Source organism: Heptranchias perlo, chromosome 19 (genome assembly GCF_035084215.1).
Source record: "Heptranchias perlo isolate sHepPer1 chromosome 19, sHepPer1.hap1, whole genome shotgun sequence".
NCBI lineage: Eukaryota > Metazoa > Chordata > Chondrichthyes > Hexanchiformes > Hexanchidae > Heptranchias > Heptranchias perlo.
Genome location: NC_090343.1, coordinates 5,502,730 through 5,515,817, shown reverse-complemented (window position 1 = coordinate 5,515,817; position 13,088 = coordinate 5,502,730). Strand labels below are relative to the sequence as shown.

The 13,088-nt window shown below is 44.9% G+C and overlaps 1 protein-coding gene across 1 annotated transcript in view; it reads left to right on the top strand.

Moving 5' to 3' along the window:
• The window catches only part of raly (RALY heterogeneous nuclear ribonucleoprotein), a 100,578-nt gene extending 88,017 nt beyond the window's left edge, over positions 1 to 12,561 (top strand). The window contains exons 8-9 of the mRNA XM_068000755.1: positions 6,699 to 6,743; positions 12,115 to 12,561. Coding sequence (XP_067856856.1) covers positions 6,699 to 6,740 — 42 coding nt within the window. The 3' untranslated portion in view covers positions 6,741 to 6,743; positions 12,115 to 12,561. The remainder of the gene's footprint in view (positions 1 to 6,698; positions 6,744 to 12,114) is intronic.
• The last annotated feature ends 527 nt before the right edge of the window (positions 12,562 to 13,088 follow it).

The window sequence follows — 13,088 nt, the reverse complement described above, 5'->3', positions numbered from 1 at the left end:
CTTTGTCCTATTAAATTATGCTTATCTAAATGTTCCATTACTGTCTCCTTAATAATAGACTCCAAAATTTTACCCACCACAGATGTTAAGCTAACTGGCCTATAATTTCCAGCCTTCTGCCTACTACCCTTTTTAAATAACGGTGTTACATTAGCAGTTTTCCAATCTGCCGGGACCTCTCCTGAGTCCAGGGAATTTTGGAAAACTATCACCAAAGCATCCACAATCCCTACTGCCACTTCCCTCAAGACCCTAGGATGGAAGCCATCAGGTCCAGGGGATTTATCCGCCTTGAGTCCCATTATTTTACTGAGTACCATCTCTTGAGTGATTTTAATCGTATTTAGCTCCTCCCCCCCGAGAGTCCCCTGTTTGTCCAGTGTTGGGATATTCTTAGTGTCCTCTACTGTAAAGACTGAAACAAAATATTTGTTCAGCATTTTTGCCATCTCCATGTTTCCCACCATTAATTTCCCGGTCTCATCCTCTAAGGGACCTTAGCCACCCTTTTTCTTTTTATATAACTATAGAAACTCTTGCTATCTGTTTTTATATTTTTTGCTAATTTCTTTTCATAATCTAACTTCCCTTTCTTAATCAATCCTTTAGTTACTTTTTGCTGTCTTTTGAAGAATTCCCAATCTTCTATCCTCCCACTAAGTTTGGCTACCTTATATGTCCTTGTTTTTAGTCGGATACTATCCTTGATTTCTTTACTTAGCCACGGGTGGCTGTCATTTCTTTTACACCCTTTTTTCCTCAGTGGAATATATTTATTTTGAAAGTTGTAAAATAACTCCCTAAATGAACACCACTGCTCATGTACCGTCTTACCCTTTAATCTATTTTCCCAGTCCACTTTAATCAATTCCGCTCTCATACAATCATAGTCTCCTTTATTCAAGCTCAGTACGCTTGTTTGAGAATCAACCTTCTCACCCTCTAATTGGATATGGAATTCAACCATGTTGTGGTCGCTCGTTCCAAGGGGATCCTTAACTAGGACATTATTAATTAATCCTGACTCATTACACAGGACCAGGTCCAAGGTTGCCTGCCCCCTTGTAGGATCAGTTACATACTGCTCAAGAAATCCATCCCTGATGCACTCAATGAACTCGTCCTCAAGGCTGCTCTGCCCAATTTGATTTGTCCAGTTAATATGATAATTAAAATCCCCCATAATTATGGCTGTTCCCTTATTACATGCCCCGACTATCTCCTGATTAATACTTCTTCCAGCAGAGTTGCAACTATTAGGAGGCCTATATACTACGCCCACTAATGTTTTTTTTCCCTTATTATTCCTTATCTCCACCCAAACTGTTTCATTATCTTGATGCTTTGTCCCAATATCATTTCTCTGTATTACAGTGATTCCTTCCTTTATTAACATAGCCACCCCACCTCCCCTTCCTTCCAGTGACACAACATAGTCTACAAGAGGAACTAAGGGGCTGGGTGGGAAGAGACGGCATCCAGGATTACACCTGGATTCTGAGGTGGGAATTGATCCCAGAACTTTCTCTCTCAGAGGCAAGAGTGCTACCGACGGAGCCAAGCTGACACCAAGTCAATGTAACAGAGTGCAGATATGCTGAGTCCTTTGAGAAAGGTTTTTTTCAGCCTTGTTCTAATTGAGGGGATCCTCCAGGCGTCTCCTGGTGGCTCACCTGGTTATGCCAATGGGAATCAAGCCAGAGATAGATCAAGAAGGCACAAAGTTTGATTCCCAGGCTGTGCTGAGCATTATGGAACATAGAAACGGGCATAGGCCATTCAGCCCCTCGAGCCTGTTCCGCCATTCAATTCGATTATGGCTGATCTGTATCTTAACTCCATCTCCCCGCCTTGGTTCCAGAACCTTTAACACCCTCGCCTAACAATTTATCAATTTCAGTTTTGAAATTTTCAATTGACCCCCAGCCTCAACAGCTTTTGGGGGAGAAAGTTCCAGATTTCCACTCCCCTTTGTGTGAAGAAGTGCTTCCTGACATCACCCCTGAACGGCCTAGCTCTAATTTTAAGGTTATGCCCCCTTGTTCTGGACTCTCCCACCAGAGGAAATAGTTTCTCTCTATCTACCCTATCAAATCCTTTAATCATCTTAAACACCTCAATTCGATCACCCCTTAATCTTCTATACTGGAGGGAATACAAACCAAGTCTATGCAACCTGACCTCATAATTTAACCCTTTTAGCCCCGGTAACCTTTGGGAAGATATTGAATTGACTAGCCTGTTAACAGATTTTATAATTCTGGTGTAAATTGCTGTACACCACACAAGGTTAGACATGCACTCACACCCCTGTTTCCTGTAGTTAGCTCAGTTTTGTTCCAGTAAATATGACAAGATGTGTCACGTTAAATTGAAGTCCCAGATAGACATTAGAAGTCCCATGGAACTATTCAAAGAGCAGTGAGGTCTCCCCCCTCCTCACACTGCCCAACATTCCTCCCTTAACCAACATCACTAATAAAGCAGTTGGCTTTATCACAGGAAGAGTGGGACTAATTGGATAGCACTTTCAAAGCACCCGCCCAGGCACAATGGGCCGAATGGCCTCCTTCTGTACTGTATGTTTCTATAATCTCACTCCTGTTTGGGGGGTGTTGCTGATACATTTGCCTACATAACAGCGGTCACTGCACTTGGAGATGTTTTTGGGACGCTGTATAAAATAAGAATTTCTTTCTCTATGCAAATTCCATGTTTGTCTGTCACCTGAACTATCTCTTGCAAGTCATGATGTGGAGATGCCGGTGATGGACTGGGGTTGACAATTGTAAACAATTTTACAACACCAAGTTATAGTCCAGCAATTTTATTTTAAATTCACAAGCTTTCGGAGGCTTCCTCCTTCGTCAGGTGATTTTCACATCGTTCACCTGACGAAGGAGGAAGCCTCCGAAAGCTTGTGAATTTAAAATAAAATTGCTGGACTATAACTTGGTGTTGTAAAATTGTTTACAATTATCTCTTGCAAGATGGCTTTTGGAGGATGCGACAGTGCATCTTAGAATGGTCAGCTGGATTGCAATGGTCTCCTCCAGTCCTCTAACTGTGTTCCCATCTACATGTTGGACATCTGCTTAAGTTAGAGGCCTGAAGGTGCAGCTTGGGATATTCTTCGAAGGAATCCACAGCTTACAAAGCAACATAAGAAGCAATGGGATAATTGAAGGCCAATCATCCCAGCAGGCTGGTTACCATTGGTCTTATGTTGGACCCCCAGCTGAGGGAGGCTAAAACTTGATTTTATCCAAGAGGATGAAGTGAATTAAAATTTCTTCCGAGTGTGCAAAGCTAACCAATCAAAACTCTAAGCAGGGGGGAAGAGAGAGGTGAAATATCCTTTGTAAAACTTTAGTTTAGAAAAATATCATATAGGCACAAAACCTATTTTGTATTCATGACACCTTTTTCATTGAAGTTGTCAACAGGATGTTTCATTCATTAGGATTTTAACCCAATTTCACGACCCACACTCTCAGCTCTGACCTGATGCATCCGACAGCTGATTCATCCATGGTCTGTGGCCACTGTCTGAGGCTGAACCAGACCGAAGCTCAAAATCCTATTTGACCCTGAGATGAGCTTCTGACCCCATATCCTCTCCATCACGAAGACCGCCTGCTTCTATCTCCGTAATATCGCCCGCCTCCACCCCCGCCTCAGCTCATCTGCTGTTGAAACCCTCATCCGTGCTTTTGTTACCTCCAGACTCGACTATTCCAATTCTCTCCTGGCCGGCCTCCCATCTTCCACCCTCCTTAAACTTGAGCTCATCTAAAACTCTGCTGCCCCGTATCCTAACGCACACCAAGCCCCGTTCACCCATCACCCCCTGTGCTCGCTGTCTAGCAATGTCTGACATTTAAAATTCTCATCCTTGTTTTCAAATCCCTCCGTGGCCTCACCCCTCCCTATCTCTGTAACCTCCTCCAGCCCTACAACCCTCCGAGATCTCTGCGTTCCCCCAACTCTTGCCTCTTGTGCATCCCTGACATCCTTCACCCCAAAATTGACGGCCGTGCCTTCAGCTGCCTAGGCCCTAAGCTCTGGAATTCACTCCCTAAACCTCTCCACCTCTCCACCTCTCTCTCTCCTCCTTTAAGACACTCGTCAAAACCTATGACTTTCCTGTCCTAATATCTCCTTATATGGCTCGGTGTTAGATATTGTCTGATTACACTCCTGTGAAGCGCCTTGGAACCTTTTACTATGATAAAGGTGCTATATAAATGCAAGTTGTTGTTGTCGAAGCACTGCAGCATGCCGATTGTCATAGCAACATAGGAATTGGTAGACAAGAAAAAACCAAGGTCATAGAATTACACAGAATGTACAGCACAGAAACAGGCCATTCGGCCCAACTGGTCCATGCCGTGTTCTTATTCCACACGAGCCTCCTCCCTCCCTACTTCATCTCACCCTATCAGCATATCCTTCTATTCCTTTCTCCCTCATGTTTATCTGGCTTCCCCTTAAATGAATCTATACTATTCACCTCAACTACTCCTTGTGGTAGTGAGTTCCACATTCTCACCACTCTCTGGATGAAGAAGTTTCTCCTGAATTCCCTACTGGATTTATATCTTGTATTTATTGCCCCTAGTTTTTGACTCCCCCACAAGTGAAAACATCTTCTCTACGTCGATCCCTTTGCCAGGTAGGCGGATGTATTTGCATTGGAGTGAAGCCCCTTATTCCCTTTACGAGGCGTGCCTGCGAGATGTGAGGGTCTCACCTCAGATGTACTAAGAAACTTTTTTCTCTGGGCCTCCTCTGAAAGCTCAGTGACTGTTTGATCTCATGTTCCCTGATAAACCACAGTCATTTGTCACATTTTTTCTCCAGAAAAAACATTTTGTCTGATGTGGAAATGCTTTAAAGAGGCGGCCTGTGTTCAAACAGTATTGATCGAGAATGTGACAAAATGTGGAAAAAACACAGTGCTTCCTGTATATTAATAAGAAACAGACACCGCGGCCGGTGGGGTGGGGCTATAGATTCCACTGAGTGTATCAGTCACAATTTCCAGACAACCATCCAAAATGGAAAAAGAAACAACTATTAAACTCAGCACATGTTACATAGAATTACAGGAACAGGCCATTCGGCCCAACTGGTCTATGCTGGCGTTTATGCTCCACACGAGCCTCCTCCCACCCCTCTTCATCTCACCCTATCAGCATATCCTTCTATTCCTTTCTCCCTCATGTGTTTATCCAGCTTCCCCTTAAATGTACCTACACTAGTCGCCTCAGCTACTCCTTGTGGGAGCGAGTTCCACATTCTCACCACTCTCTGGGTAAAGAAGTTTCTCCTGAATTCATTACACCTGCACCTACTCTGCAGTAACACGATGGGTGGCATCAGTGGTGGGTCCTCATAGTGATACCCAGGAGCCGGCATTATTGGACACAACGGACAGGATTCGCGGAGACATGGCAGTGGTGGTGTCAATATAATGTGTGCTGTTTGTTGCTCTGAAATTCAATAGAGGTAACACCCATGACAAACCCTCAGACACCCTTGTGCACCCCCTTCATGCTCACGACACGTTTGCCTTACGCTGCCTACTGCACATATGTGATGCATGCCCTGTGGCTGCAGCACAGGTGGTGGCAGGTTGAGTGAGGCTGGCCGTGAGGAAGATGCACGAGAGGGTGAGTATGGGATGGAGCAATGAGATTGTATGAGGATTGGGTTGCGTGTTAGTGGCAGGATGAGTACTGGCGAGGTGAGTAGGTGGAGGTAAGATGAGGATGGGGTTTGAGTGGGTATGAAGGGTGATGTGGCACAGTAGTGTTGGCGGTGCCGAAGGAGATGTGGGGTGGGGGCAGTGTTGTGGCAGACGGAGTGTAGGGGAAAGACTTCGTGTTCTCATTGTGGCTGACCTACTGCGGTCATTGCAGCGCCTCCTGCACTGTATGCAGGTGGGCCATATGTTGGTGGCGCAGGTGACCCCCTCTGCCACCTCGAGCCGGGCCTTCTTGGTGGCAGAGGCAGGCCGCTTCCTCCCGCCCGCCGGGGGGAAGATCTGTGTCCTTCCCCCCCCCCCTCCTCACCCCATCTGATGATACCTGGGGTGAGGCATCATTAAACTGGGAGCAGCCTTCCCCCTGGGCTGCTCCATGCTGAAATTTGTTCCTTTGGTTGCAGCATCTGTCAGTGGAGGACTGCCCCTTTAACTAGAGAGCCTCCAGCTGACAGATCGTACTGCGCATGCGCAGCCCGCCCGACGCGCAGGCCAGCGCCGTGGACCCCGGAGGATCAGGTAATTGATTCCTATTAGTGTGTTGCCTGCTACGATCGCGCGGGCAACCCACTAATTTCACCGAGCGTGTTGACCACGCTCCCGAAACCCAACCCGCCGGAAACCCGCAGGCCTGGTAAAATCGAGCCCAAGGTGAGGAAAACCCCCAGTGGTGGAGAGCTTTGGGAACCATAGATCCAAAGTTCCATAGCCTTCAAGTCCATTGTTTGACCTCTTAATTAAAGGAGTTAATTGACTCTACAATAATTGGTTTTGTTGGGAGTCTGTTCTAAAATGGGGGAACAAAACTCTTTCTAATCTCTACTCTTGCTTGAAGCTTGTTCGTCTCTGTGTTTGTGCTAACAGTTTATGCTCTCACCCTGATTGCCCAGAAGAGTGGAAGTTTTAATATATTTCCCTTCTCTGTTTGCAGGAGACCAATCACAGAGTAGAAACAGAGGCAACATTAGAATAGAAGGTATTTATTTTGCTTTCTTTTCTGCAATTTTTTTGTTGCTTGTTGTGACTTTAAATCCATCTTGCATTTCACAATCGTCCTCAATGAGTAACTTCCTGTGAATGTTCCCAGTCAGTAACTAGCAATTTAAGGTTGTGCATCTGGTAGCTGGTACATTACATGACCCACACAGTCCCACCCTACTCTGCCAACTCCCTGTCCTCCTCTTCCCCCCCCACCCACCCCCGCCTGTTCCTATGTTGCTATGTTCCTATGGATCTACATAAATAAAATTGGGGAGTGAGTATTGACACCACTGTGTTAGGCAAAGAATTGGAGGCGGGGCAGGACTTACAGCAAACAGAGTCTATTTTACAGAAAACAGCAAACAGAGTCCATTTTAGTTCATACAGAGTATATTACAGCGAATGGCAAACAGAGTTTATTTTACAGCAAACAGAGCCTGTTTTATAGCATAGTCTATTTTACAGCAAACAGAATCTATTTAAACAGTCACTACGAACTACAGGAAATTGAACTCACGACCCAAAACTACAGCAACATCTCCCAATAAAAGCAGGATTATTTCTCCAGCAAAATGCATGGAGCGGGGGATAGCTACATAATACAAATTGATTATTTCTCGAGCAAACTGCAGTAAGTGGGGGATAGTTACATAATACAAATTATGAGCGTCAACTCAATCCCAGTCACTTACAGCAGTGTGGTCTCCAGGCGTGATTGACGGGGCAATTACCCAATCATCTCCATTCAAGCCAGGAATAGTGGTGTCACTATATGCAGCCATAGAATTGTGTAGGTGGGCCAAATAATGGCCGATGAACCTTAATGCAGACAATTACAGCACATAGGAAGGAAAAATAGAGGGCCCACATTCTTCGAGAATGACGAGAAAGTGACGCATGAAGTTGAAGAGCTCCAGGAGTCCATAGACTTGACATTTAACATGTCCAACCAATGCAGAGCACCAATCAGCAAAGCTGATACAATGTTGAACTCCACCAGCAAAGAGTACAAGTTGAGAAGGGTTTGTGACCTAACTGTACATTGCTCTAGTCAGACTGCACCTTGAGTATCGTGTCCAGTTCTGGTTGTCAAAACACCAAGGAGCTATTCAAGCACTGGAGGCAAGTTAGAGAAGAGCCACGTGCCAGATCTGCGGTGTCAAGGGCCTGAGTTATGGGGAAAGACTGGAGAGACTTGGGCTATTCAACCTGGGGAGGAGATGTCTGAGAGGTGATCTTATTGAGGTACACATAGTTAAGGAGCTGGAAAAGGTGAATCTGGGCAAGAGTAGGGCAAAGAGCACAGCTTCAAACTAGGAAACCGCAAATTTAGGGATCCCTGGGAGTGAATCAGTATTTGATCGGAATCACTGGGAGTGAATCAGTATTCGATCGGAATCACTGGGAGTGAATCAGTATTTGATCGGAATCACTGGGGGTGAATCAGTATTCGATCGGAATCACTGGGGGTGAATCAGTATTTGATCGGAATCACTGGGAGTGAATCAGTATTCGATCGGAATCACTGGGAGTGAATCAGTATTCGATCGGAATCACTGGGGGTGAATCAGTATTCGATCGGAATCACTGGGGGTGAATCAGTATTCGATCGGAATCACTGGGGGTGAATCAGTATTCGATCGGAATCACTGGGAGTGAATCAGTATTTGATCAGAATCACTGGGGGTGAATTAGTATTTGATCGGAATCACTGGGAGTGAATCAGTATTCGATCGGAATCACTGGGAGTGAATCAATATTCGATCGGAATCACTGGGGGTGAATCAGTATTTGATCGGAATCACTGGGGGTGAATCAGTATTCGATCGGAATCACTGGGGGTGAATCAATATTTGATCGGAATCACTGGGAGTGAATCAATATTTGATCGGAATCACTGGGAGTGAATCAGTATTCGATCGGAATCACTGGGAGTGAATCAGTATTCGATCGGAATCACTGGGGGTGAATCAATATTTGATCGGAATCACTGGGGGTGAATCAGTATTCGATCGGAATCACTGGGGGTAAATCAATATTTGATCGGAATCACTGGGAGTGAATCAATATTTGATCGGAATCACTGGGGGTGAATCGGTATTCGATCGGAATCACTGGGGGTGAATCAGTATTTGATCGGAATCACTGGGAGTGAATCAGTATTCGATCAGAATCACTGGGGGTGAATCAGTATACGATCAGAATCACTGGGGGTGAATCAGTGTTCGATCGGAATCACTGGGGGTGAATCAGTATTTGATCGGAATCACTGGGGGTGAATCAGTATTTGATCGGAATCACTGGGGGTGAATCGGTATTCGATCGGAATCACTGGGGGTGAATCAGTATTTGATCGGAATCAATGGGGGTGAATCAGTGTTCGATCGGAATCACTGGGAGTGAATCAGTATTTGATCAGAATCACTGGGGGTGAATCAATATTTGATCAGAATCACTGGGGGTGAATCAGTATTTGATCAGAATCACTGGGGGTGAATCAATATTTGATCAGAATCACTGGGGGTGAATCAATATTTGATCGGAATCACTGGGGGTGAATCAATATTTGATCGGAATCACTGGGAGCGAATCAGTATTTGATCGGAATCACTGGGAGTGAATCAGTATTCGATCGGAATCACTGGGAGTGAATCAGTATTTGATCAGAATCACTGGGGGTGAATTAGTATTTGATCGGAATCACTGGGAGTGAATCAGTATTCGATCAGAATCACTGGGGGTGAATCAATATTTGATCGGAATCACTGGGGGTGAATCAATATTTGATCAGAATCACTGGGGGTGAATCAGTGTTCGATCGGAATCACTGGGAGTGAATCAGTATTTGATCAGAATCACTGGGGGTGAATCAATATTTGATCAGAATCACTGGGGGTGAATCAATATTTGATCGGAATCACTGGGGGTGAATCGGTATTCGATCGGAATCACTGGGGGTGAATCAGTATTTGATCGGAATCACTGGGAGTGAATCAGTATTCGATCAGAATCACTGGGGGTGAATCAGTATTCGATCAGAATCACTGGGGGTGAATCAGTGTTCGATCGGAATCACTGGGGGTGAATCAGTATTTGATCGGAATCACTGGGGGTGAATCAGTATTTGATCGGAATCACTGGGGGTGAATCGGTATTCGATCGGAATCACTGGGGGTGAATCAGTATTTGATCGGAATCACTGGGGGTGAATCAATATTTGATCGGAATCACTGGGGGTGAATCAGTATTTGATCAGAATCACTGGGGGTGAATCAATATTTGATCGGAATCACTGGGGGTGAATCAATATTTGATCAGAATCACTGGGGGTGACTCAGTGTTCGATCGGAATCACTGGGAGTGAATCAGTATTTGATCAGAATCACTGGGGGTGAATCAATATTTGATCAGAATCACTGGGGGTGAATCAGTATTTGATCAGAATCACTGGGGGTGAATCAATATTTGATCAGAATCACTGGGGGTGAATCAATATTTGATCGGAATCACTGGGAGTGAATCAGTATTTGATCGGAATCACTGGGAGTGAATCAGTGTTCGATCGGAATCACTGGGAGTGAATCAGTATTTGATCGGAATCACTGGGGGTGAATCAGTATTTGATCAGAATCACTGGGGGTGAATCAATATTTGATCGGAATCACTGGGAGTGAATCAGTATTTGATCGGAATCACTGGGAGTGAATCAGTGTTCGATCGGAATCACTGGGAGTGAATCAGTATTTGATCGGAATCACTGGGGGTGAATCAATATTTGATCAGAATCACTGGGGGTGAATCAGTATTTGATCGGAATCACTGGGGGTGAATCAATATTTGATCGGAATCACTGGGAGTGAATCAGTATTTGATCTGAATCACTGCGAGTGAATCAGTATTCGATCGGAATTACTGGGAGTGAATCAATATTTGATCGGAATCACTGGGAGTGAATCAGTATTTGATCGGAATCACTGGGAGTGAATCAGTATTTGATCGGAATTACTGGGAGTGAATCAGTATTTGATCGGAATCACTGGGAGTGAATCAGTATTTGATCGGAATCACTGGGGGTGAATCAGTATTCGATCGGAATCACTGGGGGTGAATCAGTATTTGATCGGAATCACTGGGAGTGAATCAGTATTTGATCGGAATCACTGGGGGTGAATCAGTATTTGATCGGAATCACTGGGAGTGAATCAGTGTTCGATCGGAATCACTGGGAGTGAATCAGTATTTGATCGGAATCACTGGGGGTGAATCAGTATTTGATCGGAATCACTGGGGGTGAATCAGTATTTGATCGGAATCACTGGGGGTGAATCAATATTTGATCGGAATCACTGGGGGTGAATCAATATTTGATCGGAATCACTGGGGGTGAATCAATATTTGATCGGAATCACTGGGGGTGAATCAGTATTTGATCGGAATCACTGGGAGTGAATCAATATTTGATCGGAATCACTGGGGGTGAATCAATATTTGATCGGAATCACTGGGAGTGAATCAGTATTCGATCGGAATCACTGGGGGTGAATCAGTATTTGATCGGAATCACTGGGAGTGAATCAATATTTGATCGGAATCCCTGGGAGTGAATCAGTATTTGATCGGAATCACTGGGAGTGAATCAATATTTGATCGGAATCCCTGGGAGTGAATCAATATTTGATCGGAATCCCTGGGAGTGAATCAGTATTTGATCGGAATCACTGGGAGTGAATCAGTATTCGATCAGAATCACTGGGGGTGAATCAGTATTTGATCGGAATTACTGGGAGTGAATCAATATTTGATCGGAATTACTGGGAGTGAATCAGTATTCGATCGGAATTACTGGGAGTGAATCAATATTTGATCGGAATCACTGGGGGTGAATCAATATTTGATCGGAATCACTGGGAGTGAATCAGTATTTGATCGGAATCACTGGGGGTGAATCAATATTTGATCGGAATCACTGGGAGTGAATCGGTATTCGATCGGAATCACTGGGGGTGAATCAGTATTCGATCGGAATCACTGGGAGTGAATCAATATTTGATCGGAATCACTGGGAGTGAATCGGTATTCGATCGGAATCACTGGGGGTGAATCAGTATTCAATCGGAATCACTGGGAGTGAATCAATATTTGATCGGAATCACTGGGAGTGAATCAATATTTGATCGGAATCACTGGGAGTGAATCGGTATTCGATCGGAATCACTGGGGATGAATCAATATTTGTGTTGCAAATCTTTGCGTTAATATATGGAACCGCGTTCTCAGTGACTACACCTGCTCCACTGAACCTCGGACAGATTAGACAGACTGCCTTGCGTGTTTAGATTCTGTCATTTGCCCTTTTTCTTTTAAAGGCTACAATCCAACGGTTACCATCAGGCTACGCGCAACGGAGAAAACCGCATGAAACCAACTGAGGAGCTCGACATATATTTTATAGAAAAAAACAACCGCAGGCCATTGCTACCTTCAGCTGAATCACACCAGGAGGACGAGGGGACACCTGTAAAACATTTGGGCATTTGATCCTGTGTCGCTACAGAAGTGATTTTAAAAAGAAACCTCCGTGTGCCTCAGAAGCTGCTACAAGGAACACCACACAACGCGAGAAAAACTGTTGGCCGATTGCCACAGCAAAACTCTCTGGGATACCTGACAAGTATCCAATTGATAATTCATTACTTCCATCTCCTCTACACGTACAAGTGCTGTTGTCGACTCCCATCACATTTGAGAATATTACAAATCTGTGTTACATATTTTGTATATATATAAATATATAAACCCCCCCCCCCACACAATTTGTTTTTCTTCCCTTCGCTCCTGACTCGGACTGAGATACCAATGCCAACCGCCCATTGTGACCATGAGCGAGTGTTGGCAGGCTGTGTAAGAGCCTTATCCTGTCCTGAGCTGCCAGGAGAGCGCAGAGAAAACCCGAACAGCTCATCTCCCCCATCCTGGCTCGCTCAAGAACATCGAGACCGTTTTCTTGTTGTTTATTTATTTTTTTCTAGCCCGGAATCATTCCATCGCTGCTCCCTCCCCGCCCCTCCCCCCCCCCCCATTCATATTCCCGCTCCCAGGAAGGTAGGTATGTGATTTGATGCTCGATTTGTACCTCTCCATAGGGGTTACCAACATCTGGTTGAGTATATTCCTGGAGGTTGCATCACATCGACCTCCTGCCTCCACCATTCAAGAAGATCCTAAACATCTTCGGAAGCCAGGTGTTCATCCAAGGACTCTAAACAAGTTTAAGAAGTTCAGTCGTAGATCCTGGGACCAGCAAGTTAGGTTGTGGAGAATTGCACTGCATTGCTTGGGA